General features: G+C 41.1%; 5 protein-coding genes across 7 annotated transcripts; 3 read left to right on the top strand and 2 right to left on the bottom strand.

Moving 5' to 3' along the window:
* Positions 1 to 2,174: 2,174 nt before the first annotated feature.
* LOC141824187 (uncharacterized) lies at positions 2,175 to 9,414 on the top strand. Of its 2 annotated transcripts, XM_074711430.1 has the most exons (9): positions 2,175 to 2,230; positions 2,921 to 3,722; positions 3,978 to 5,308; positions 5,564 to 5,855; positions 5,958 to 6,179; positions 7,668 to 7,841; positions 8,054 to 8,245; positions 8,357 to 8,470; positions 8,899 to 9,414. In XM_074711430.1, exons 2-9 carry the CDS (start codon positions 3,003 to 3,005, stop codon positions 9,211 to 9,213), a joined length of 3,360 nt encoding a protein of 1,119 aa, XP_074567531.1. In that variant the 5' UTR covers positions 2,175 to 2,230; positions 2,921 to 3,002; the 3' UTR covers positions 9,214 to 9,414. The 2 variants fall into 2 exon arrangements, with proteins under 2 accessions (XP_074567531.1, XP_074567532.1); XM_074711431.1 differs by lacking the exon at positions 2,175 to 2,230 and having other exon boundaries at positions 2,627 to 3,722.
* Positions 9,415 to 10,415: 1,001 nt separating this feature from the next.
* Positions 10,416 to 12,977, bottom strand: LOC141824555 (receptor protein kinase-like protein ZAR1). The gene is made up of 2 exons (XM_074711862.1): positions 11,417 to 12,977; positions 10,416 to 11,349 (listed from the first exon to the last, which is right to left on the bottom strand). Exons 1-2 carry the CDS (start codon positions 12,975 to 12,977, stop codon positions 10,652 to 10,654), a joined length of 2,259 nt encoding a protein of 752 aa, XP_074567963.1. The 3' UTR covers positions 10,416 to 10,651.
* Positions 12,978 to 13,752: 775 nt separating this feature from the next.
* Positions 13,753 to 16,456, bottom strand: LOC141823185 (proteasome subunit beta type-5-B-like). The gene is made up of 7 exons (XM_074710448.1): positions 16,219 to 16,456; positions 15,993 to 16,122; positions 15,607 to 15,713; positions 15,360 to 15,494; positions 14,847 to 14,950; positions 14,652 to 14,752; positions 13,753 to 14,083 (listed from the first exon to the last, which is right to left on the bottom strand). Exons 1-7 carry the CDS (start codon positions 16,336 to 16,338, stop codon positions 13,956 to 13,958), a joined length of 825 nt encoding a protein of 274 aa, XP_074566549.1. The 5' UTR covers positions 16,339 to 16,456; the 3' UTR covers positions 13,753 to 13,955.
* On the top strand, positions 15,773 to 26,191 carry LOC141823187 (protein VERNALIZATION 3-like). Of its 2 annotated transcripts, none has more exons than XM_074710451.1 (5): positions 15,773 to 15,792; positions 25,155 to 25,338; positions 25,578 to 25,639; positions 25,741 to 25,781; positions 25,971 to 26,191. In XM_074710451.1, exons 1-5 carry the CDS (start codon positions 15,773 to 15,775, stop codon positions 26,189 to 26,191), a joined length of 528 nt encoding a protein of 175 aa, XP_074566552.1. The 2 variants fall into 2 exon arrangements, with proteins under 2 accessions (XP_074566552.1, XP_074566553.1); XM_074710452.1 differs by lacking the exon at positions 15,773 to 15,792 and adding an exon at positions 20,798 to 20,811.
* LOC141823186 (zinc finger AN1 domain-containing stress-associated protein 15-like) lies at positions 18,288 to 20,085 on the top strand. Its single transcript, XM_074710450.1, has 2 exons — positions 18,288 to 19,306; positions 19,825 to 20,085. Exon 1 carries the CDS (start codon positions 18,855 to 18,857, stop codon positions 19,302 to 19,304), a length of 450 nt encoding a protein of 149 aa, XP_074566551.1. The 5' UTR covers positions 18,288 to 18,854; the 3' UTR covers positions 19,305 to 19,306; positions 19,825 to 20,085.
* Positions 26,192 to 26,635: the final 444 nt, after the last annotated feature.

The raw sequence follows: 26,635 nt of genomic DNA, 5'->3' as shown, positions 1-26,635 counted from the left end.
TTTGTTTGGAGAAGCGATCGAGAAGTGTTCGTAGTGGGTGGTCCAGTTTAGTATTTTTAAATTAATTATTTATTTAAAAAATTCATCAATTAATTTTTAAAATTGTTTTCTTATAATTTTTTAATGCATTCTTAAATATTATTTCATTGGCATGCATCAATATCCGCTATTGTTTTAATTTACAATTCCATTCAACGTATTACACAAGCACCTCACGCCACGAAAATATCTCATTTTACTAATTTATCGTTTGATTTTTTAACTTTAAATTTGGCACTCATTTTTAACTTTTCAAGTTTTTAATTTGTCTTTAAAATATTTCATTTTTAACTCACCCTGTTTTTTAAATTAAATTTCATTCAATTTTATAATTTCAGCATTTGTCCAAACAGACAAATAATGCTATTTTTTTAGATTTTTATTTTTATTTTAGAAATTTCACACTACCCTCTTAATTTTATAGTTTTCAAGTGTTTTCTAAGATTTTTTATCGAATTTTTATTTCATCCTTGAGTTATTTATTTTTATAATCCAGATATCTGACTTTGGATCAGGTAAATCTATATTTTTCATTCAATTGAAAAATATTTTTTTAAAAAAATTTAAGATTTGCAATTTTGTAGTTGTAATGGGAAGGAGCACCAACCACGATGGGACAGCACATCCGTCACGTTGACTTGTATCAGATCCGCATTTCACTCTTCAGCCACCCGCTCGTCACTTCCCGATGGGGGTGGGTCCCAGAAAGCGTCGTCTAATCTAAGCGTTGGGCCCACGAGGAGCCGCCTATCTCAAGCGGGTAAGTATCAGTCTCGGTCCTGCGCGAGAACCTGCCGCGCGAAGCCGAACCACCGAGTGGGCCCTCCCTCATATGCCACTCGTCTCCGACCCGCCCGGATGAGTCATCAAGGCCTATAAAGGACGTCGGATCTCCATCGGACGGTATCGCTCTATTCGTGTCCTCCTTATGATTTCATACCGGCGTCGGCACGTACGTACAAACGGTTACCCACTTTCGTCTTTTTCTGATGTCTTTTATTTCATTATCATAAAAAAATGTGTTACATGTTAAAAATTATGAAAAGCACGTTTCATCTTAATTTTTTCTTCCAAAATTATATTTTAATTTTAGTCAAAACATTGATAAGATTGCTCCAATGATGAAACTTATTTAAAAAATCAAAAAAATTTTCATTTCACCCCGTAAAGTTTATAATATTTTATCATTATGATGCAATGACAATAATCAAATTATTGTGAGAGCTTCTAAAATTTTCTAAGGCAACAAAGTAATAAACAATTTTATTTTATTTTTAAACCTAGATATATTTTGAAAAGGGGGATAAATAGGGATGGCAACGGGTTCCGGGGATTGGCGGGGAAGCCTTCTCCATCCCCGTCTCCAAAACCCAAACTCATATACCATCCCCGTCCCCATCCCCGTCGGGTATCATAATTTAAATACCATCTCCGTCCCCGTCGGGTTTCGAGTATCCAGCGGGTTTCGGAGATCCCCACAGATTTCGGAGGTGGTTTTCTCCGTGGGTATTTCCATGGGTATCCCCATACCCATATCCATCCACATCCCCGATATAACATATTTAAAAAGTATTTTTTAAAATTTATTACTTTTTTATTAATTAAAAAAAGAAAATATTATTTGTTTTAGAAATAATAAAACTATAGTATTCAAACAAGTAATTATCAATATGACTTATTTTTTCATTTGATATAAGGATATAATCAAATTAATGAATCTCAATGAATGAAATTATCAAAGTCGGGTTCGGGGATGGGGACGAGGAATTTTTGGAATACCATCCCCGACCCATCCCCGCTTTCCGAGATTCGGGGATTCCCCATCCCTATCCCCGCTTTCTCGGATTCGGAGATTCTCCGATCAAAATGAGATCGGAGAACGGATTTCCCATCGGGTCCGGGTCTAATTGACATCCCTAGGGATAAATTTTAAGATGCAAAAAAAAAAAAAATCCCCTAAAAATTATACGATAGCGACGGCTGCCGCTTTTATTAAAATTATTCTCTTTAAACCTTACAATGAATTACTAATTCCTCGGGTGTCTTTCTTTACACCTCGTGGGCGGCCTCTACTCAGCCCCGTCTTCGTCTGACCACCGCCGGAAGCGGAGGTGCCACCGCCGGGAATGCGGAGAGGCGGGGGTGATCCGAAGGTCGGTTAGTCGGCCCAGGTCCCGGCTGGCGCCGCTAGGTGATATTTCCTCGCGTTTTCTCTATCGTATGGACGTTTTTTTGAGCTCGGGTTGCTGAAATTTTTGACCTTTCTTGGATTTCTCATTGGACCTTTTGTTTTAGCAACAAGGCGGTTGATTTTCTTGCTTGCCGATGGCATTGCTAGGCGAGCTCTCGTCTCTGAGATGGTGGTGACATTTTGGGGTTTCTTTGAGATTTCAGATTCGTGGATTTCTTGTGGTTTTATTTTCGGTTTGCTTGGACCAGGGATTTTTCCTCAGAAGTGAACCTCGTCTATTAATTACTAAGCAGCCTATACGTTTTAGTTAAATGAGCAAGCAGTAAGCTGGAGTTCTTTCCTTCTTCTTCTTCTTCTTCTTCTTTCTTCTTTTCTTTGGGTTAATTACGACTAATTTGATGTAGAATAGTTTTAAAAACTCCCCTTTGATTTGATTGGGTAAAATTTGACACATTGTGCCTCTTGTTGTTTCGTATTTATGTGATCTATGTAGTGTTTCTTCATACCAGAGTAGAACAAAATTCATTTTTTAGTTTATTGTTAGAGCTTAGTTGTCTGTTTCTAGAACAATTCGTTGGATCCACTAGATAGGGATTAGCATTTATTTTCCTTTTTTTCCGGTAATTGTGACATGAATCCTGACTTGAATTTTCCCCCCTTTTCTAATGGAATTTTACTTCTGCTATCAAGACTGAAATTTCAGAGTCTCTCTGTTCTACGTCTGTGGCATAACGAGATATAGTATCCCACCTTGAAATCCAATCTTGGAGTCATGGTTCTTGGTCTGCGATCAAAGCAAAAGAAGTGCGCTTCAGTTCATGTGGAGTACATAATCCACATCCATGAAATAAAGCCATGGCCACCATCCCAGTCCCTGAAATCGCTGCGCTCTGTGGTCCTGCATTGGGAGAATGGGAACCGTCAGTCTGGGTCCACGTGCATTGTCATCCCTGACCTCGGATCAGGTGCAGACGAAGGGAAGCTTGAATTTAATGAGTCCTTCAAACTTCAAGTCACATTATTAAAAGAAGGTTCAAGCAAAGGTGACGAAAAAGGTGCATTTCAGAAGAATGCACTCGAGTTCAACTTGTATGAACCAAGGAGGGATAAGTTTAAGGGGCAGCATTTGGGCAGTGCAGTAATCGACTTGGCAGAATATGGCATAGTAAAAGAAGCTGTGACTGCTAACATCCCAGTGACCAGCAAGAGAAGCTTCAGAAATGTAATGCAGCCAGTGTTGTATGTTAAAATCCAACCCATGGACGATGCAGGCATGGGTTCTACTTCTGGAGAGAGTCTCTCAAAGGAGGTACCAGTGGATAAAGATGTGAAGGAATCAGTATCAGAGTTGATGAATGAGGAGAATGTTGAGGAAAATGAAATCGCATCCTTCACTGATGATGATGTCTCTTCCCTTTCATCTCTTGATGACTCATCTGCTCAAGAGGTCAAAGCAGATACATTGCTTCATAGTGACCCAGAAGAGAACAAGGTAAACATCAAAAAATATTTCGGTTATAGCCTGCCATATTGGATATTGATGATTAATTTAAATAATTTAGATATCAGTAAATTATTCAGTTATAGCCTGCCATCAATTTTATATTTACAATTTGTTGAAGGTAAATAACTGGGTCAGTAATATTGATGGTTAATCGAAACATTTAAATATCAGTTAATTGTTCATTTTGGATATGCAATTTGTTTTTTGAGGTAGTGATTGGCAATGACCTTCTAAGTTTTGTAGAATGTACCTGAGATAATGAATCCAAATGGAGTGGTGAGTGACTCTGAATCCAAATTATGTTCGCCGTCCGTGCCCACAAAATTGGGTTTAGAATTAAAAGAACCCCATCTAAAGGATGCTGCACTTCATCAAAGCAACACTTTACCTGAGTTTGTGTCAGTAGGCTCTTTAAGCATTACTAAGGGCCAAGAAAATATGAATGAGACCCATGGTGAGTCAGAGACTAGTTTGTCGCTCATCATGGAATCAAATATCATAAGCACAGTTTCATCTTCATCTTCAACCCAGAAAATTCCAGAGGAAGTGATTGGCTCTAGCAACACAAAAGATGCTACAGATAGAAATTCTCTAAATCAGGAAGTTGAAGAAATATCAATAGGTTGCAGTAGCAGAGAAAATGTTGTAGAAGTCCAGGTACGTGTGGAAGATAATGATCTGATGACAGAAATAGTTGAATCTTCTGATTTCACACTCCAGGCAAAAGTTTCTAACATATCTGAATCAGAGCCAAATATAAAGCAGAACGGAAAATCAGAAGAAAGTATAAATGATTCAGAGGAAAGCATAAATGAGCATGCTGCAGACAATATTTTCAAGGAACAGCAGATTGGATTAGTATTTGGTGCAGAAGTGGATGAGGATCATCTTACTATTAGTCAAACTATGAATGATGCCCTTGAAAATCCTATCGGTACAACTGCAAGTGTAGAACATATTTCTATCATTCAGCAGAGAGAAACTAAGCAAAGTAAGGGTACTTTATCAACTGATGCAAACTTATCTAACTGGAGATCTCTACGTGAGAGACACAGTAGCTCTTTTAGTACTGAAAGGCTGAGGACCATGAAGCTTTCTGTAAGATCACCCCCACACTCAATGGGAAGCATAACATATGGTGCTAACGAACAGGATATGGAATATGTTAAAGAAGTTGATATCCAAGAAGATGTGTCTAATACTGGCACAAATTCTGGCACTGATGATGGAAGGGATGACAACAGAAGTACAAGCTCAGGTTCAAGTAAAGCGAAACAATTTCCTAGAAGAAATGGAAGGAGCCTTTCCAATGACAAAGTCCATGAATTGGAACTCAGGGTCAAGTTACTTGAAGCGGAGCTGAGAGAAGCTGCTGCTATAGAGATAGCCCTTTACTCTTCTTCAGCTGAGCATGGGAGTTCAGCACAGAAGGTCCACACTCCTGCTAGAAGGCTTGCAAGGATGTATAGTCATGCTTCAAGACAATGGCCAACAGAAAGGATGACAAGTGCTGCTAGGAGTATTGCATCAGGACTAGCTTTGGTTGCAAAAGCATGTGGAAATGATGTGGCAAGGCATGTAGGATATTCCTTTTTCTTTAACAGATTCAACTATTGTTAGCAGATAATGTATAGAATATGAAGACTGTCTGATTACCATCCATAACTCCTATCTAAAATTTTCTCATGCAATTGCTAGTTCCTATCTCAATAGTAACCTGACGGATAAACTACATAACTTCGATATTATTTGGAATTTGCAAGTTCACTATATTTTAGTTAATGCTTCTCTACATTTAATAGTAACATTTTGATTTCTACTTTGAACAGGTTGACTTTTTGGTTATCAAACACTATTGTTCTGAGAACCATAGTGACAGAAACAATCAAATACCCAGGCACTAAGCAATCTGCTAATACTCGGCTCCAATATAATGGATCTGTAAAGTTACCTAGGAGCAAGCATTCCCCTTTGAAATGGGAATCTGTCTCTCATAAGAATGGGAAGTTTTCTTTTTCTGAAAGTTTTGGAGACTGGGATGACCCAGCCACCTTCATTTCAGTACTGGAAAAGATTGAAAGCTGGATATTCTCTCGAACTATTGAATATGTGTGGTGGCAGGTTGATTCTTTATTTCTGTATGATCAATTTCAGAGATTTACCATGTAATTATTCAGTATTAGACTTGCGTTCTTGGATGGCTGACATCAGTGTCTATTGCAGATTTTCACTCCATATATGCAGTCTGGCCATGTAGGCAGTGCACAACAGTTAGGTTCATTCTCGAGCAAAAGCTTCAGTAAGAAGCCAAGCATGGGTTATCCACAACAAACAAATGTGTCCCTAGAAATTTGGAAGAAAGCTTTCAAGGATACCTCTAAACTGCTTTGCCCTCTTAGGAGTGAAGGGCTTGAGTGCGGATGCTTGCCGTTGTTATCTAGAATGGTAAGTGTGAGCTTCTACTTATTGCTGCCATCTTTGTTTGTGTCAGTGAGTGCAGATTGTAGTGTATATTATCATGGATCCTTTTGAACAATGTCATCTTTGTTTGTGTCAGTGAGATAATAATGTGGTCACCTCTCAATCCTATGTTAAAAGGCAAGGAAGTGAGCATGAGATGCAGAAATTTCACCTCTCAGTCCTATTTCACTATATCAGACTTAAGTATGCTTAAATACCAAATGGTTCACCATCCAACTGCCTTGATATTTTGGGTTAGATTGAGCTTCCTATTGGGCTTTAACATGATATCAAAGTCGGTCCCTCCTAGCAATGTTGGGCCTTAAGGGGTATATTGAACTAGACATGTTGAAGATATTAAGGAAGTGAGGAAAGGATGAAATGCCTCCTATTAGTCCCACATTATTAAGTGATATTTATTAAGCATGCTTAAATGCCAAGAGGTCCCCTTCTAAGTAGCTTTGTCATTTTGGGTTGGTTGGGTTTCTGCTTGGGCTTTAAAATATGCCATGATTCTCATTAAATTGAAAACTTATTTTGAGGAAGTCATCAAATTGAAACCTTGAACTTAAGTCTGAGTTAATTCCTATTAAATTGAAAATTTATTTTGAGGAAGTCATCATATTGAAACCTTGAACTTAAGTCTGAGTTGATAGCAATTATTTAGTTCAGTAGATATGATAGAAAAGTATGCCTACCAGGACTTGTTTATACTATTATACAAATATATAGTTTCTCCTCAAACGAGATAATAGATCTTCATGTGTCATCAATGATGAGTTTTGATTTACAAGTAATTGGGTAACATCCACCAAATGAAGTAGCAACATCATGTTTTCACGAGATGCATAAGAGATCTTCAACCTTTATCAAAGGAATTGGTAGCCATCTATTATAATATGAAAAAATGTTTTTTTTTAAAATAAACTAGATGCACCATTGAATTATTTATATTCAAACCTTTGTAGGAAGTTCACATGTATATCAAGGCTTTTAAGTATGCTGATTTCACAAATATCAGAAAACATGTTTGAGTCTTACATCATCTTCACAGCCAAAATGGATTGATTTTAGTGGTCTTATACACACACACACACAATTGCCCCTAAATTTTTACACATTATTTAATTTGCATCTCCAAAATTTTGGTCCTAAAAGTTCTTAGAAACTCATACATTTTTTATGTTAAATAGAAGTTCCACTTACCTCATCAAACTTCTACATATAATTCATCATAATTAGTTTGTCCCTCCAGAAGTGGAAGTCTGGCCACCACTTGTTGGAACCCTCATTATATTTCTGTTTTCCCAATCTACTCCTGCCAATGCAAGCCATGTTTCTTTTTCCATAAAAATTCTGCTTACAGTAATCAGATATATACTTCTATAGTTATGGGAACTTTCGTGACTACAATTTGCAACATCAGTTATAGCAGTTAATAAAATTCAAATCCTAAGATGCATTTCTTCCCAGGTCATGGAACAATGTGTGGCAAGACTTGATGTAGCTATGTTCAATGCTATTTTACGTGAATCAGATGATGACATCCCTACAGACCCAATGTCAGACCCCATTGGTGATTCCAAGGTTCTGCCTATTCCTACAGGTTCATTGAGCTTTGGTTCTGGAGCTCAACTTAAAAATGCTGTAAGTGATATTAGCACACCTCTATAGATACACAATTTACATCGTTATAAATGTTCTGCAAAAGCATTTAAGATAATTAAATCGTTAGGTGTTCAAACTGTTCTGTTCTATGTATTTCTCATTTGTTATTGGTGACAATGTAGAGTAATAGATACATCATTCTTATGTAGTCACGTTTGATATATAGTCTTTGATCTCTGCTTTCATGCTAGGTTGGAAATTGGTCTAGATGGCTGACAGACTTGTTTGGTATGGATGTGGATGAATCTCATGCCGATGGCAACAGTCAAGACGATAAGATATCAGTTGCTAAATCATTCAAATCCTTCCATTCATTGAATGCACTTAGTGATCTTCTAATGCTTCCAAAGGATATGCTTTTAGAAAAGTCAATCCGAAAAGAGGTTTGCCCATACTTTATTACCATCCGTTTAGCTGCAGAGATTTCTAATTTGTATGGGACCATATATGTTATTGTTGGAAAATGTGATCCTATTTCTTGTTTATCTTTGAAGGCATGCTCAACATTTAGTCCAAACGTGATCAACCATATTCTTAATAGATTCCTACCCGATGAATTTTGTCCAGATCCAGTTCCGAATGCTGTCCTTCAAGCACTGGAATCTGAGGTTAGTAATGAAAACTTGCCCATCCTCAGTTCTCAATTTATGTCGATCTGCAATTACATCGATCTTTTGCTTGTCATTGAACATGTTTATATGATATTTAACATTCAGCAAGTCAAATTCATCAATTATTTTTCTGCTTTGCGATTCCTGAAGTAGATCTAATATCACTGAGAAAAATATATATGCTTTCTCTTCAATGTCATACTTCAAGTGCCCATTTTGAAGTATTTTGTAATCCTATATCAATTAATGTTTCTATGAGCACTTCTCTTACTTCTAGTCACTAGATGTAATTAATCTAGTTATGAAGAAAACTTCAGAAATTTTATTGCAATCATCGCATTCCGTGTATATTAACATCCTAACTCAGATCAGTATATTTTACCTAGAAATCTATTATACTATGCTTGATCTGCAATTATTATCAGGAATATTCTGGGAGCAGCCAGGAAGAGATAAGAAACATTCCAAACAATGCATCTCCTATAATTTACTCTCCACCATCAACTACCTCAATTGAGAGCTTCATCGGAGAAATAAGAATCAACTCACTTACGAGGATTGGATCGTCTGTCATCCGAAAATGTCACAAGAGCGACGATGAGCTCGACGAATTGGATTCACCTCTATCCTCCATCATCAATGACAAGTCCACTAGTCCAAAATCTGGGAACAAAGAAAATGACAAACTCAGTTCTATCAGATACCAGTTGCTCCGTGAGGTTTGGAGAATTGATGATTAGTCACTTATTCTTCTCACATTTGTTTTCTTTTTGTTCTTGTTTTTTTTCTATGCATAATTGCAGCAAATAGAAGTCCTCATGTATATAATATGCCTTTTTGTTTATCAACTTGAGTTGCATAGGGATGCATGCTTCCTTTAAGCTGTGTAGACCCTCTCTGAAGTTTTCAGAGCTTGACAATTTGAAATAAAATCGTTGTATTAATTATTTATGAACCTTGTATCGAAGTGTCGTTTACAGAAACTAGTGCCAAGCAGATGAAAGCATATGAGTATCGTATGCTTCGATCATGCAAAGTAAAAGAAAAAACAAACTCAAAGAGTTTTATGCCTCATCTCATCTTGGTCTAGTGTGACCTAATCCTCGATGGCTGAGGCAAAGTTCAAGAGTTATGTCTAGACTCATGTTGTGCCTCAAGTGAAGCTACTAAGAATGCCCGACTCCGCGAATCTCAATCATAACTTGATCGACTTGGGCTCACGACTCATTTGACACCCTTACTTTCCATGTGGCTAACTTGCAGCCAAAATAGTGACCTTTAGCTACCCCCACTCATCCACTGCCCCTTCTAGGTCAGGGATGCAGCCTCAATCGAGTCCTTTTTGTCTTCTAAAGTGGAACCCTCCTGTCTGAGTCTTGTGTTCAAAAGTGCTAGCCCCTTTATAATGCCTATTAGTGCTTGTCCGTCCAGAGCTAGTGTTTTATATTAACTCAATAAGTTCAATTATGGCAAACCTTACGGGTTGATCATCGCGTGAGAGGGTGAGACAACCAACGGAACATTTTGCACTTGTTGAAAATCAATCCTTAGATCTTCTGAATCATCTAAGTCGACCCATAAGTTCAATAAACCGTGATAGCATGCACAATGCACAATTCTTGAAACATAAATCATGATCAAAGCCCATTATCTTGGAAATTCTTAGCTATTGCTATGATGAATTCTATGTTTGGAAGATATGTGTAATTTAGGATTTGCCCCTAGGGGCATAGTTGAGTTGGTTACGATGGAACAGAATTGTTGAAGTGGACAAGGATCGAATCTTGATGAAGCCGAGATAATACCTTTCTTTGTCGTGACTAATTACAACTTCTCGATTTATCTCCTTACAGATCATCATAAGATCGATCATGTAAACTAGCTGGGATAAAATTACATCTTTTGTTCAAGTGGAAATTCTTAATTAGAAGCTCTCTTTCTCTTCTTCAACACATTAATTACTTCAAAAAAAACTAGTACCACAAAGAATATATAGTACAAATACTCGACCATCTATTTATATTCTACCAGGACACTTCAAAACTCCAACAATAACTGCTTTTTAAAATCTATTTATAATTGCGATTTTTTTTGGTGTGTAATTGGAATTATTATTATTTTTTCATTTTGCAAAAGATCTAAAATATGCAACTTTATTTTTCCTCGCCAGCCACGTGGTCACTTCCTCCCTGGCCCGATCCGGTCGAGGTCCTCCGACACCGTCTTCATCCTCGGCCTCGCGTCCGGATCCATCTCAGTGCACGCCAGCGCCACGTGGAACGCCGCCACCACTTCCTTCTTCGCGTGCATGTCCCGGAGCAAGATCGGATCCACCAACTCCGACAGCGGCCTCGCCTCTTCGAACCCTCTCCTTACCCACTTCACCAGCGCCGGCGCCAGCTGCTCCCCCGACGTCGACGGGGCCGTCTCCGGCGGCTTCCCCGTCAGAATCTCCAGCAGCACCACGCCGAAGGAGTACACGTCCGACTTCTGCGAGGGGCGGGCAGCCGCGGCGGAGGAGGCGCGGGTCTCGGGGGCGCGGTAGGGGTTGGGGCGATCGAGGAGGCCGGATTTGGAAGAGCCGGAGAAGGAGGACGAGGTGAAGGGGAGCGCGCCGCCGATGAGGGCGGTGGCGGAGGAGGAGGAGGAGGAAGGCGCGTGGGAGGAGGAAGTGGTTAGGGAGAGGAGGACGAGGAGACCGAAGTCGGCGATGTAGGGGTTGTAGTCGGCGTCGAGGAGGATGTTGGAAGGCTTGAGGTCGCCGTGGACGAACTTCCGGGGGCCGCAGTCATGGAGGTGGGCCAGGCCGCGGGCGGCGCCCCTCGCGATGCGGAGCCGCACCGGCCATGCCACCGTGCTCGGCTGCCCCGATCGCCCTGGATGGAGACGAAACAGAGTAAGACACTGAAGTATAAATACGAGGATTGAAAGAGACGTGATGACCTCGAATAGCGGCGGCGAGGTTGCCGTTGGAGATGAAGTCGGTGATGAGGAGCTTCTCGTCGGGAGCCCAGTAGAAGGCGCGCAGCCGCACGACGTTGGGGTGCCTCACCCGCCCCATCGCCCTCACCTCCGCTGCGAACTCCTTATACCTTCCTCCTACGCCGCCGCCCTCCCCCAGCCGCCTCACCGCCACAGCCGTGCCATCCCCCACCACCACCTTGTAGACGATCCCCTTCCCTCCTTTGCCCAGAACATATGCCGACGCCCGAAGAAGCTCCTCCAAGTCCACCTTGAACCCTTTGTCCATCGCCACCAGTTCCCCCTCCACGCCGCCGCCGCTGCCGCTCACCTCCTCTTCTTCGTCCCCCTCCTCCACTGACGATCTGCCTCCGCCTTTCTCCTTCCCCGCCGGTGCCCACGCCCACCCGCACCACCGCCGCTTGCTGATTTCTCCGCCGTCGCCGCCTCCTAGCTTCGCGGTGCCTTTCTCCTGGTCCTTCGCCTTCCAGTACGCGCACACCACCACCAGCCCAACCAGCGCAACCCCGGCCGCGTCCGCCGCCGATATGAGGATGATCAGCCCCTTTCGCATTCCCTTCCGACCCTCCTCCCTCGTGGTGCCTAATTCTTCCCCCCGCGACTGTACCGGCACTTCCGCCTCCGGTGCCGCCGGCGCCTCGCAGGGGACCATGAGAGGGAACCCGCAGAGTCCTGGATTGTTGAGGAACGCCATCGGGCCCTGATTGGCCAGCGATCCCGTCCCGGGGATCTCACCGGAGAGGTTATTGTATTGCAGGTCGAGATTCACCGTGGACGGCAGGTTCCCCAGCGAGGTGGGGATCGGTCCGGAGAACCGATTGTGTGAGAGGTTCAGCGTGCCGCTGAGGGAGTCGAGCTCGCCGATGTCCGGCGGGATGGGCCCTTCGAACTCATTGGAGGACAGGTCGAGCTGCACGAGACTGACCATCTCCGCCCAGATCCCGGCAGGGATCACGCCGGAAAGCCCGTTCCCATCCAGACGCAGGCGCTGGAGCTGGCGGCAGTTACGGAGATCCGGGGGGAGCGGTCCGGATAGGGCGTTGCGGGACAAGTCGAGATTTTGCAGACGAGGAAGATTGCACGCCGCGGCGGGGAACTCCCCGGAAATGAGATTGTCGTAGAGAAAGATGGAGTGAAGCGAGGAGGCGTTGAACAGCTGGGGCGGAAGGGGCCTGGCGAGGCGGTTGCCGTGCAGGTTGAGCCGGCGGAGGAACAGTAAATTACCAAACTCCGACGGAACATAGCCGGAGAGGTTCTTGCCGGAGATGGAGACGCCGACGACGCGGGGGTAGGCGAAGCCGGTCACATTGGCGCAGGAGACGCCCAGCCACCGGCACGGGTGGTCATCCTCCTCACTCCAACCGGCTAGCGCCGACGAGGGGTCGTCGGAGACGGCGGCCTTAAAAGCCAGCAGGATGAGCCCGTCCGGCGACAACGACGCGCATCTCCTGGCCATTTCAATCATGTGAATTATGAAACAAATGCTGGCAAAAAAGCTCGAGCTGCCGATGCTGCCCTTCATCAAGCCAGCAATCGCGTCCGCTGCAGCTGCTTGCAGTGAAGTGTGTGGCTTAACGCTAACAGGGAGGCTTTGGAGTAGTATTTAACCGAGAGGCATTATTTGTGAGCGGGACACGGAATCAATGGGGGGGGGGGGGGGGGGGGGGGGGGGGGGGGGGGGGGGGGGAAGCGTAGGCGTCTTCGGAACGAGAGTAGAGGGGAAGCAAAGCGGGGAGTACGCTTTAACTTGGTTGTTACTTCATGAAAGCGAAGGCACTTTTTCTTTTTCTATGTAGCCACTGCAACTACTAGATGCATCTCAACAGGGGCTGTCATGGGACCACGGACTGGACTGAGCGCAAAGAGGAGGAAGAAGAAGAAGAAGAAGAAGTGCCCAAATTTAATCGTTGGGACCCAAGTGGAGTGATGGAAGTTCGATAAAAAGTTCATGGATTAGTAGACAAGCATCCCGTATTACTGGGTATATTTGCATAATCCTATAAAGTTCCGAACATATAATTAAGCATCAATAAAATATATCATATAAATTATTTTAGCAGTTTATGTGAACTATTTCATTAATAAGATTTATATCTGTCATACGTACAGTTTGGACGTCCAAATGGGTTGGACGACCGACAGTCAGATGCTTGCAAATGTTGTAAAGGAAAGCTGATGATTGTACCAGCACCAACTTCGGTACGAGAAACATACTTGAAAGCTACACCACTACCGAAATGATATATTTCGGTAGTTTTCAGAATTGTCTCTAGTGATGATATTTACTACCATCAGAATTGAACAAATATCATAGACATCAATTTGAAGTTCCACAACCGAAACGATGTTACCAACTGAATTATTTGGGCCTGAATATGACATGAAATTGATATGGATTTTCTGAATGAGGACAAGAAAACAGGATTTAATATTTTACATTGATATCGTCTTTAGTTTTATTGCGCAAAGCATGTTTCAGGCTGAGGGAATTGAGAGAACATCAAGGTGCCGAAGCATCAGCCATTTCTTGCTCAATAGGTGTTCGTATCGCGGGATAGTATTTGTAATGAAGCTCTCCGACATCATCACCAGAGAGCTTCTTCCATCCTCGAGGTCCAACGTGATAAACTGAGAATGTAAGTGTTAACAAAATCATATCGACAACTGAGATCCAAGTACAGAGTGACGAATGGACAGCAAGTATAGCAGAAAAATGAAAAACATTTTGTTTGATCAGGGAGGATTTATTTTGATGAAAAGATAGGAAGGGCAAGGGGAAGGAAAGTGACAAAAAAAAGTACACGAATGAAGTTCTGTGTAATATTGTAAATCTATCCTCATCCTCCTAATTTCCCACCCAAGTAAACCCAATCTTAGAGCCAATAATTAGTAGCACCAGAGCAAAGCCAGTTATTTTCAATTTCCATATAGGCAGATAGAATCAATCACAGCTATCTGGCTGGCTAAAGCTCATTTTTTGGATATGACAGAAAAAGGAAGAAAGGGCAGGGTTGAAAGACTTTCCAAAGGCAACTTCATTTCATTAAGGTTATTACACATATATATACGAAGGTGTGAAAAATAGGTAAAGTTCAAAAAAAACAAAAAACCAACATTGCATTGTTCCAGAAAAATTTATAATTATGCAATAGCACTAAAGGAATACCAACAAAGAAAACAAAAATGAAAGGCATACCACTTGCTACTCCACCACTAGCTCCATCATGGAAAGTTGCATGATAAATGGCTCTGCGTGCCAGTTCTGCAGCTTCTTCTACTGACATGTCAAATTGATATCTAAGTGACAAAATGAACAAAAATTAGTTAAAAGATTAAACCACCATGAAATGGGAAGAACAAACACCAAACCAAAGGCAAAACAGTTACATACCCACTATCGAGAACACCATAAGCGTATGGACTTCCTGAGCCGACTGAGAAGCGTGTTCCCTTGAGCCTACCACCTTCGTTATCAACATAGTACAACCCAGGACCCTAAACTCAAGAAAGTTCATGTAACCGAACGGCTAACAGGTGCAATTAAAAATATCAAAATATATATATATATATATATATATATATATATATATATATATATATATATATATAAATGATAAATCCCAATCAACAGGTGGGTCTCTTAGCATTAGATATTTCCTCATCAATGTTTTCCTTTTTTTCTATTAATTTTTTTTAGTTATTTGGGATCCATTAGTATTAAATATTCCTCTATTAACTTTTTTTCTTTTATCATGTTAATCTTTTTAAAATTAGTTGGGGTAGTAATGTGTATATCATATTAATTAATTTCTTAATAGTAACTATTTTAAATTGGTGTGATTAATCTATAAAAAATTACAAAACCCTTGCATAGCAAGGGAATTAGACTAATGAACTTGTATACCTTTTCATCCCATCCAGCGATCATGGTTCCTACTGAAAGGCCTATTCCTTTGTATGAGTAAAGTATGTTCGCTAATAGCTGTGAGGCACCTGTGATTGAGATTCTTCTCTTGTTTGCCAGTTCGTGAAGGCGACACTACACAGGAAACAAAATTAAAATAACAAAATTTCCTAGGAAAACAATCCCAAAATCAGTAGTTACAGTATTGCAGGCACTTTTTGTTACTATAGAGTGTGTACAGCTATACCTTGATTCCCAAGTTTCTATGCCAAAATTGGCAGTCTGCAGCACCTCCAGCTATCGTACCGAGCATATACGGGTGTATCTCAACGATCTTCTTGACACTTTGCGAAGCTGCAAGGTAAAATACCAATTTCTACTCAGAAAGTTATCAAAAAGAACAACAGCTCAAGATGATCAATTCAGGTAAAAAGTTTTTATCACGCAGTAATTTGTTCTCTGTTTGAATTTCACGAACTTTTTATACAACACGAGGTTGGGCAATGCTCTTCGTACTACAGCCGATTAGGAAATGTTACAGATCAACCAGAGAACACAAAAAGGTATTAAAAAAAACCCCATAGTATACTTGAAACTAGGATAGCATTCTGAATGAATGAGATAAAAGCTTACAGATATATCCTCCCATGGTGGCTCGCGAATCAGCAGCGACAATAACCCCTTCCTTGAAGATGAAGGCGAGCGTAGTAGTCCCTTTCGCCGGTTTCACCATCTGGATCGCGTCCTTTTGGAAACCATCAAACTGAAGCAAACGGAAAAGAAAGAAGACATCAACACGCCGGAAAATACACCCGTATCCATTGCAAAAAACAAACGGAAAAATTCATCAAGGACACACATCAGAACAGGCCGGTAGTTGGAACGGAGCGGCCGCCAAGGGGTTCTCGCCCAGATCGGCGACGACGCCTCCGGGAAACAGAGGACACGATTCAAATCCACTCAAATCGAGCTTCATCATTCGCGAGTTAGAACGACGAGGAAGCAAGCTAGAAACCCTAGATTGACGAGGAGGTGAGTGAATTGAAATGCCGTTGAAGAGTTGCCGCCTTGTTCATGAAGAAAAGAAGAAGACTGCCTTCTTGCTCAAGAAGAATGAAGATGAGCACTGGCTGCTCTGTTCACGAAGATCATCACATCAGACCCGACCCGCGAACCATGTTGTCGGGCTTGCAGCTTCTGCTTTCCACGGTTAGGCCGTTAATTGGGTTGGGCCATCACAAATCCGATAACCCATTACTCTACTTTGGGCTCTGTTCACCAGACCCGAACCACGTTGTCGGGTTTGTAGCTTGCTGCCTTCCTCATGTACTACTCATGTAGATTTTTGATGCAAAAGCGGATCACACCTTCATAATTATAGAACAATATCCTCTCTGATGGCATTGTCGAATATGCCATCATCGAGATACCCCAATAAAAGTAATGAAACAAGTGGACACTCCGTTAACGAACATTAAGCAACAAATTCATACACTTTTGTACATGGTAAATAATGGTACCCGAGTTATTTTTCGAGAGGCCGATTTCACTTCTCGACTAGCTAGATTTATTTTTTTTGAATATTTTCAAATCGTTGATATCTTCTCCTGAACACTTAACCTTCGTCTAATAACATTCCAATCGGACACAAGAAGGTTGCTCGGGTTAGTATCCCTGAGCACTAATGGTGAGTTGCATCCTTGAACACTGAATATGGATTAGTATCTTCAAGTACTTAGTTTGCATGTAGCGACTTCCTATTCGAACTCAAGCAAATCACTTGAGATCTATCATCCGAGTATTTAGCACTCCTTCAATGACAACTCATTTGAGGCTCAGGAAACATAACTTAGATGTTCAATCAAATCGGTGAGAATCTTTTCAATAGTTGACCCCCCTAATTACTTGACAAATGGATATCTAGAGGATGTGTTCACATGAATATTCCTCCTAATGATTGTCCTCTAACCATCCCTCGGAAGAAGAGTAGGTGGATGTGTGTTGCCCATGTGAATGTTCTCAAATGTGCGGCTCAAACTCTTCTATTCTTTAACCATCTTTCTGAGGATAATCATATGGAGATTTCTTTTCGTCAGTTTTTTACATGCAGAGATAACTCTTCTTCATTACACACACTATTTCTGTTTTTCTCTTTCTCACATCTTTATGAGTTTCTCTCTTTTCGATTTAATTATGACTTTTCTGCAAACCACCTTAGCGGCTCCACATGGTTGGCCTTACGACCATCTATGAAAAGGTAAATCGAGAAACTGCAATTGATCACGACGCAAGAGGGTGTTGCCTGGCTTCGCCAGGATTCAAACCCTTGCCCTATGCAACTCTACTGCGTCGTAACCAATTCAGCTATGCCTGAACATTGAAGTGATTGCACCGATAATATCAATCAATCTTATATCTCTTCATAGGCCATCAGAGTTTGATCACCTAACGACTCATTGTAATCTCGACTTAGAGATGTTCGGAGAGAGGAAGAATCCGAGCAAATAAAAAAAAAAAAAGACCATCAGCAAATTATTTTAATTTGACAATGATTCAAATTGTGTAATATTTCATAATTGTACCTTGCCATATTTATGGTATGTCCAACATTAGTTCTCGGAGCACAACAAGAAGTGAATTGCATGAAGACAATTGTACATTTTGCTCTACTGTTCTTGCTTGTCGCCCACAACTTTTTTTTCCCCTCCCACTGTTCACCTTTATACTCGAGCATGGTGCCAATGCATCCAAGTTAGCCTCCAAAGTCATGTCTTTTTCCTCTTGGAACAGAACAGTGAGAGACAATTACACACAACGAGAAAGAAAAACAGGGCAAGGCAAGCAAGACTATTTCTTTACGATTAACTACTTAAAATATAAGCACGCATTATTTGTGGTTGATCATTTGCTTTGTTTTATCATGTTGTAGAGGTGGAGGATGATAATGAGATGGGTTCAGCTGGCTGATGAGCGAACAGGGCACATCGAGATCACAGAATCCACTCAATCATGGGTGGCTTCAATTAATTTATTGGATCAATAGAGGTTTTTTTTCTTTTTCTTTTTTTGTAATTTCAAGTGTAATCTCATGTTTTTTTTTGTAATTGGAGTTATTTATTATTCACCTTTTTCTCCACCATCTCCGAAGCTCCTACCTTTACCATTTCTTTTTCTCTCCCTTGTTGCCCTGTATCTGTCGCCGTTCCTCGCACCTTCCGATCGGGATTTGTTGATGTTGTTGGTATTTGCGTGTTTCTACCTTTGATTTGTGGGTTCATTTGAGCGCTTGAGTCCGATTGAAGCTTGAGATTTTGTAATCCGTCTAAAGGATCTGCTTTTACCTTTCTTTTCCCTGTTAGATTTGTTTTTGGAGCTTTATCTTCTCGATTCCGATCGTCGGTGTTGATTTGTGCTCTTTGATCGTTGTGGTCTGCTTGATTACCGGAAAAAGTTGATTTTTTTTGGGTGGATTTGATCTCTCCGAAGAAATTTAGAATGGCTCGAGAAAGCTGTAACCTTGACAAAGACGAAGCGGAGATCTTCAAATCCTCTTCCTCTGCTTCTCCGCCGCCGCCTCCAGCATCACCGTCTTCCCCACCTCCGACTTCTGTTCTCCCAAAATCTTGCGAGGATTCCCCTATTCAGAGATCGGAATCGCCGGCCCCCAAAATACCAATCGCGGTTTCTTCCACGCCGATTCTTGACGAGGAATCGCCCAAACCGGGAGAGGAATCCCAGCCACCTGTTAGATTCAGCAACAGGTGCTCCACCTGCCACAGAAAGGTCGGTCTCACCGGATTCCGGTGCCGATGCGGCGATCTCTTTTGCGGCCGCCACCGTTACTCCGATGCTCACGACTGCTCCTTCGATTACAAGACCGTCGGGAGGGAGGAGATCGCCAGGGCCAACCCTGTGATCAAGGCTGCCAAGATCATCAAGATCTGAAGGTATAAAGTTGCAACCTTTTCTCTTGTTTGTAAAACCACCAGACCATTTCAAGTTCGAACAGATTAATGCTCATTTTGATTGATCATTGAGGCAGATCTTCTACTTGTAGCAACTTCTTTCTCATCTACTTCTGCTTGTAATTTTTGTTCACATAAATCTTAAACTTTCAGTAGATTCCTCCACTTCAACACCTGCCTTTGAGATTAAACTGCATAGCTCATGAAGCAATGAACCTTTTAAGTCGGTTTAAGTTCTTAACGAGTAGATTAACATAAGGCACGAGTGTGCTTTGGATGCAATTCCTGTGGTTCACTGTTGTTGCATTTGTCTGTTCTCTCTCGTCAATGTCTCTCAACAGTGCTTCAATAAATTCTCAAGAAAAAGTAGCTTCCTTTACACTGCACTCTGATAAGGCATCACTGGCATTTACGATCCATTTATGATCATAAGAGTCTGTATTTTTTAGATCAACCATGGAAATACGTCTCAGTGGCTGTGTTATTATCTGTGCACGCAGTGTAGGGTCGAAGATAAAGTTTGTTGAAGGCTAGAATGGAAATGATTGCGACGGGGCTGAAGCTTCTGATGGCTGGCATTAAAGAAGAAAGGCTTGCTAGGCCTGAAAAACTTATAGGACTGGTGGAAGTGGGCTCAGGGCTAACAAGATGAGAATCTTTCGACTCATAAGATAGGTTCGATGCCTTTAATATCGATGAACGACCTCGATGTAACTTTGATCTCATCTCCTTTTATATTTGGGTATTGTGCTTATTTTTCATGTGACCTGCGTTTCATTGGCATCAGGTGGTTTCTTTCTGTGCTGTTCTGCATTCTAAACAAGATATATTTATCAATTTTATCTAAAAAGCATGTATTAAGAGTTAGCTGAGTGAATTAGATGGGCAGAATGGGTCGTGCCAGATCAAATTTTAATTCAATTGACGGAATATAATTGACGGTTTAGATGGGAAACTAAACTAAATGGAGTGGACAGGGGTAAAATATGGCTTAGATATATATTTATAGTATATTAGTTTTGATATTCTGCGCGATCTCTGCTGCGTGATCCCGTGACGCGATTTAGCCGATCCATCGCCGTTGATCGCCGCTTTAGATCTGACCGTCCGTGGGAATGCACCGTCGGCCCGGGCACGATCGACGCCGCCACTTGCTGTCGCCATCGTCAGCCGTTGGCCTGGGATCGGATTGTGGTCGGCAATCCGATCGGATTTGGCCAGAAACGCGGCCGAATCCGACACAATTTAATCGGAAACGCGGTCGACAGTGGTACGCGTCGATTCCTGGCCAAATCGCGGTCGGAGACCGGCCGAGGAAGGACCGGCGTCGCATGTCGATCCTTCCTTGGTCGGTCTCCGATCGCGATTTGGCAGGAATCCGATCGCGATTTGATCGGAATCCGGCGTGTGCCACTGCCGGCTGCATTTCGATCAAATTGCGTCGAATTTCGACCACAATCCGGTCGGAATCCGATGTCGGCTGAAGTGTCGGTGAGCGGCGCGTCGATCGTGCCTGGGCCGGCGGGTGACGGTGGCCGGACGGCGCGGCGAGGGCGGCGGCAACGGCGATGGATCGGCTGTGTCATTCACAGGGTCGCGTAGCGCGGGTCGCACAGAATATCAAATCTCTTATAAATATATTTATGAAATATGCTGCAAAAGGTTGGATCCGCCAACCTAGCGGCCCCCCCACCAAAAAAACAAGGATTTGGCCAACCCAAAGTTTGTTATATAATAGATTAATAGGACACAAGTATGAGGGGGAGTAAATCACGGTGAATGCGGGACTGACCAGGGCGTGGTGGCCGAGGAATTTGAAACATGACACAGATTGATGTTATCGCAAATGCAACCATGAGACCTCGAACCGCCCACCTCATGCTGCAAGCATCCACGCCCTGACCAACTGACCCCGCCCGTGGGGGCTATGAAATATGTCTTACATATATATTTGAAATATGACCCGTAACGATCTCTCTTCTTGTCGTCTCGAAGAGTCACTCAAGGTATCATTCACTGTCTTCTCTTTACCAAGCTCTTCTCAAGACCCTCTTCAGATAATTCTTAATTTGATCTTCTCTTTCAATTACGTTTTGTGGTTTCTCTGAGTGAGACGGGAAGGCGAGTAAAGGAGGTCGGGCTTTATCCAATTTTTGGTATCAGTGATTTCAGTTGCAGGTCGAAGTAGCTTATTTGTTCTCGACAAGGTGAACCATCGACTCTGAAGTGTAGCTATGAACATATTCTCGTTTCCTGTTAGCGGGAGTGCCTTGGTTATTCGTACAAAATAAAGGCAAAAGAGCTATTTTTTACACTGCCATCTTATTTGTTTGACCTCCTGCTATTCAGTAAGAGGAAGCGAATCATCTGTTTCACCATCTGTTATCTTGACAGTCAGGGATGCATTACTTGAACGTACTATGATGAATTTATGAATCACCAGTATAGTGCTAGCTTGAATTCGATTCTTTTGGCTGAAACATTATTAGGCTGATAATTTGTTGGGTTTGCGATTGAAATTTATGATATGCAGAATGGAGCTTCTGAGACCTCATTCTGGGTTGCCAATTGATTCGGTTGGTACTGCCCCTTTGCTTTAAGTTGGAAACCTAAGGATTGATGAAGACTTGGGGATGCTTCTGAAACCTCAAAATGAAATGATTTAGTGGGCTATTTATAGCAATTGAATAAACTGAATCAGGAGTTGATAATCTTATTGTAATTTTACATAATGTTTCAAGTTTTTGTTAACTTTTGGAGGATATATTTTGATGAGGCATATGTATTGCAACAGGAGTTATCTGTGACATCAAGTTATTTCCGAACTATTAGGCATTTTTAATACAAAGAATGACATTGGATGAACAAAGGCATTATATAAGAACAATTTCAATTTTCTAGTAGTTGTTTACTTTAATCTTGACTAATATATATATAGGTTAGGGCAAGCTACATCTAACCTCTTTAACCATGACTAGTTAACTTGTGCAAAGGTCACATCCCTTTAGCTAATAATTATAAAGTTGTCCTTTTGTCCATATATTCCTTGTAATGAAGAGCTGCATGAATTTTAAATGGGGCAGTGCGTTTGTAGTGCTTCAGCTTCCTGCACGCTGCCCTTCCTGATGTTGCGTCTTAATTTTTTAATAATGCACCCTAGAGAATATATTGACATACCTGCCCTCACCTATTGAGATTCCATCCATGCATGCATATCTCTTGCGATTCCTGATTGGAAGAAATTAAGGCTGTAGCTTATGTGTGCAAGAAAATAAGAGAATGAGAATCCAATGTAGTAGCACTAGTATACTAAGTCAGGGTAGAAATATATGTATGTTCTATACGATTGATAGTCATTTCCACATGTGGAATTTGTTGGATTGTAAGGGTGCAAACATAGTCCCACATCTAAAACACATGGAAAAGATCATGAGTTTAAAAGGATGGAAGATATCTCCATTGGCATGAAGTTTTTTGGGGAGAGCCTAAGAACAAAGTCATGAGGGCTTAGTCCCAAAGTGGACAATATTATGCCATTGTGGAGATATTTTAATTTCATTGGCACTAACAAGTGGTATCAGAGCAAGGTCTCTCTTTACCAGGCACTAACAAGTGGTATCAGAGCTAAGTAAGTGGGTTGGCCTTAAACAAAGGAAGTGGTAGGTCGAGGATTAACATCAAAAGGGAAGTAAGTCCTAGTTGGCGAGGATTGTTGGGTTGCCTTAAACAAAGGAAGTAGTGCTCACATTTAAAACATATGATATCTCCATTGGCATGAGGTCTTAGGTCCAAAAAAGTCAAAATGTACCATTGGTGTGGTTAGAATTACTATTGGTGTGGTTGATATATATGGTGTATCAAATTTCATCTCATGTTATAGAGGAAAAGCTACTATCAGTCACTGTGATATAACTTTGGGTTATTTCATGTTTTCTATCTATACTTAGCCAGTAAATTCCAGTTAGATGTTCCAGACTTGTAATTATTTCTTGGGCTTGCTATGCCTAAGTCAGAATTCTTAATTAGGAAGACAAAAATAATTAATCCAAAAAGTTTGATGCATTTTAGGTACTTTGCATGCCATTCATGTACAGAAATTATTGGAGGCTAGATGCCTCTAGACAATGTAAATTATGTTAATTAACAATGTTTGTTGCAATAGAATCATGGGCCACAGCATAACATGTCATGAAAACATCTAAAGTACATATAATAATTTTTTAACATTCAATTACACTGTTTAGCACGTAAAAATAGAGGCAAACGGTTGCAAATGAGGTGATAGATAAACATGAGAGGTTCCGATAGGTAGGTATATACATTTTGTTTATAAAGATGCATGCACCAATGCACTCTTTTTTGCTTTTCAATTTATTCTCTATTATTCATTACCTATGTTTTTTTATGGTTACATATATTCTCTTTCTTTCTGGGTGTGCCATAATTCTCCATATCTTCCTATGTATAACTATTTTTTTATAAAAGGAAACAAAAATTAGGACTTGTTGAAATATTAAACCTTTCTTCTTCCTCTCTGCCATCATTAATATTGGAATTTTGGTGTTTGGTACAGGAAACCTAAGAATGTGCTATTCACACAAGTTTGAACTAATGCCCTAATTGGTTTACATTGTTCCCTGCAGGACTTCTCCAGCCATGTTTGGCACACAAAAATGAATGAGCTGGAGCTGTACCTGAAGCTTGCTAGACATCCATTTATCACACTAGAGTAGTGGAACAATGACATCTGTACCAGCGCACCATTACACTCTATCCACCACTGAGCTCAAGCAGTCTAAAAAGTAGGTGTCTTTTAACTCTAACAGACACAGTGCGAGTGATGTTTGACAAGGTAACTCCTTTCCTTAATAGTTTTGAGTGTACCCCTGCAACGAGGTTGAAATATGCATTACTGATTGAACATTGACTGGAAGCAAGTAAGACCTGAAATATTACTACAATTGAGGCTTTCAAGGATGAGCTTTTTTCCTTGCAACAATTTAATGAACTTCTAATTTTTTCCATTCATGGAAGAACTACTATCATTATAGTTTTCAGATGAAAACAACTTAATATGGCACATGGTTTGGAAATGGCGGCTGCAAGTGGCATCCAAATCAACACATCATGATCACTTTAGGTTCCTCTCTCTCTTTCTAGATAACCTACTTTTTCCCTGGATTCAACTCTGCAGCCTGCACTTCCAATCTAAATTCAAACATGTAACTTCATTTCAATATACAAATCAGTTCATTCTCTCAGCACATAAATGGTCTTTCATAATCTTTGTCAAATCGCAGCACCCTATTCCCTGACACCCTATGGGATGGAAAGAGGTCATTTCCTTGCTTCAACTGGATACATACTTGGTGATCTCACATTCCTGCTTTTGAGCTCATGGAATCACTTTAAAGCCTTAGGTGAGCTGCTAGGTTCAAGCGCTTCAGGCATACAGCTGAGCACTTCCTTTGATCCCCAGAGCAAAGATTGGATGGAGGCAAGTCAAAAGGCAATCCACTTTTTGCTGAACAAATCATTCATTCAAGAGGTTCCAGATTTAGAGAATAACTAACCAGATTTACTCACCATGCAGTGGCTCATCCACTTGCTCTTTATTCAACCCTGACAGAGACCCTACTCTTTATATACTCTTACGTATACTGAAGAAAAGTAGATTCCAATTCCAGTTCTTATGTCAGATTGGAGGCCTCCAATCATTTGCAGCAGTATAAATGGACCTCCAATTCATCCACGCTACCACCAAGCCACTGCTAAGGAATAGGACCATTCAAAATCTCTCAGTAACCTCTCTGTCGTTAGTCATGTCGAGGGATCCTCTCGTCATAGGGAATGTGATTGGTGATGTGTTGGACCAGTTCATCCAGACAGCAAATTTTCGGGTCATGTATAACAACAAGGAAATAACGACTGGGTCTGAACTGAAGCCTTCTGTAGTGGCTAAGGAGCCAAGGGTTGAGATCAGAGGCCATGACATGAGGACCCTTTATACACTTGTAAGTACATAAAACTTGTAGCCATTGCACTGTTCAACCAACATAAAGTGGATCCAAATAGTAAAAAATTGATATGCAAACCAGGGGTTTCTTCTACTTCTGGGGTTTCCTAATAGGGTTTGATTATTTAACTACTAGCAAGAATCTGCATGTAAGACGTTGTCTATGAAGTATCTAGGATTCAGAAGTTGTATTATAGTAGAATTCATTTTTCGATTGCTTTGTCTGTGTTTGAGAAGGTTATGGTGGATCCAGATGCACCAAGCCCCAGTAATCCAACAAAGAGGGAGCACCTTCATTGGTGAGATCAAAACTAGAAGAAAATTGAAGTCAATCGAATTTCCAAGTTAAAGGAAGAAACTAATAGTTGCTTCTTTTTTTTATTTTTTTTGGTTCTTTCAGGTTGGTGACAGACATCCCAGAAACAACTAATGCTAGCTTTGGTGAGTGAGATCAGGATCTACATCTACATAACCATTAAAGTGAAATCTTGTGTTGTTGATTTGGTAATAAATTGAAGAATTATTTAGTCATAAAGGCTAATAAATTACTGAAAGACTGAGATTACTAGTTACATTGCCATATTTATCTGAACACATTAGAAGAATGTTTCCTATGCGTCATCTTACCAGGAAATGAGATTGTTTGCTATGAGAGCCCACAGCCAACCGCTGGGATTCATCGATTTGTGTTTGTGCTGTTTCGGCAATCGGTTCGACAAACGGTCTATGCACCGGGATGGAGGCAAAACTTCAACACAAGGGATTTTTTACAGCTTTATAACCTTGGGGACCCTGTTGCTGCACTGTTCTTCAATTGCCAAAGGGAGAGTGGTTGTGGTGGAAGAAGGTAAGTATTTCATTAATTAATCAGGTTTGGGGGGGCAATCAGAAAGTTTTATACATGCTAATCATTTTTTTTCTTGAAGGTACTAATCTTAATCTGTCAATGGATGGATTTACTTGTGAAGTTCTCAAGTATGTATCATCCATGCAAGATTTACACCTATTATCAACTTTAATTGTCATTTCAGATACAATTAAGCTGTGTTTTGATCCTAACTAATCTCTCTATGAATAGATTTGTCTCTACAATGTTTTTGTGTGGAAGTGTGTTGTATCTGATTCAAGAAGATTACCTTTCTTTATTAATTAAGAATTTCTAGTAGCCTCGTGAAAGAGATTTATGTAAGTATGGTTATTATGAATTAAGCACACCTACTTAATGGTCCTACTTATTGATGCTAAGGGTAAAAAGTCCTTAAAATTCCAATAATTGTGTTTGAAAATTATTGATT

Source organism: Curcuma longa, chromosome 3 (assembly GCF_044706935.1).
Source record: "Curcuma longa cultivar G26 ecotype Majalengka, Jawa Barat chromosome 3, ITB_CL_G26_1.1, whole genome shotgun sequence".
Lineage (NCBI taxonomy): Eukaryota > Viridiplantae > Streptophyta > Magnoliopsida > Zingiberales > Zingiberaceae > Curcuma > Curcuma longa.
Note: the sequence above shows the minus strand (reverse complement) of the source record. Positions and strands in the feature narration are given on the sequence as shown.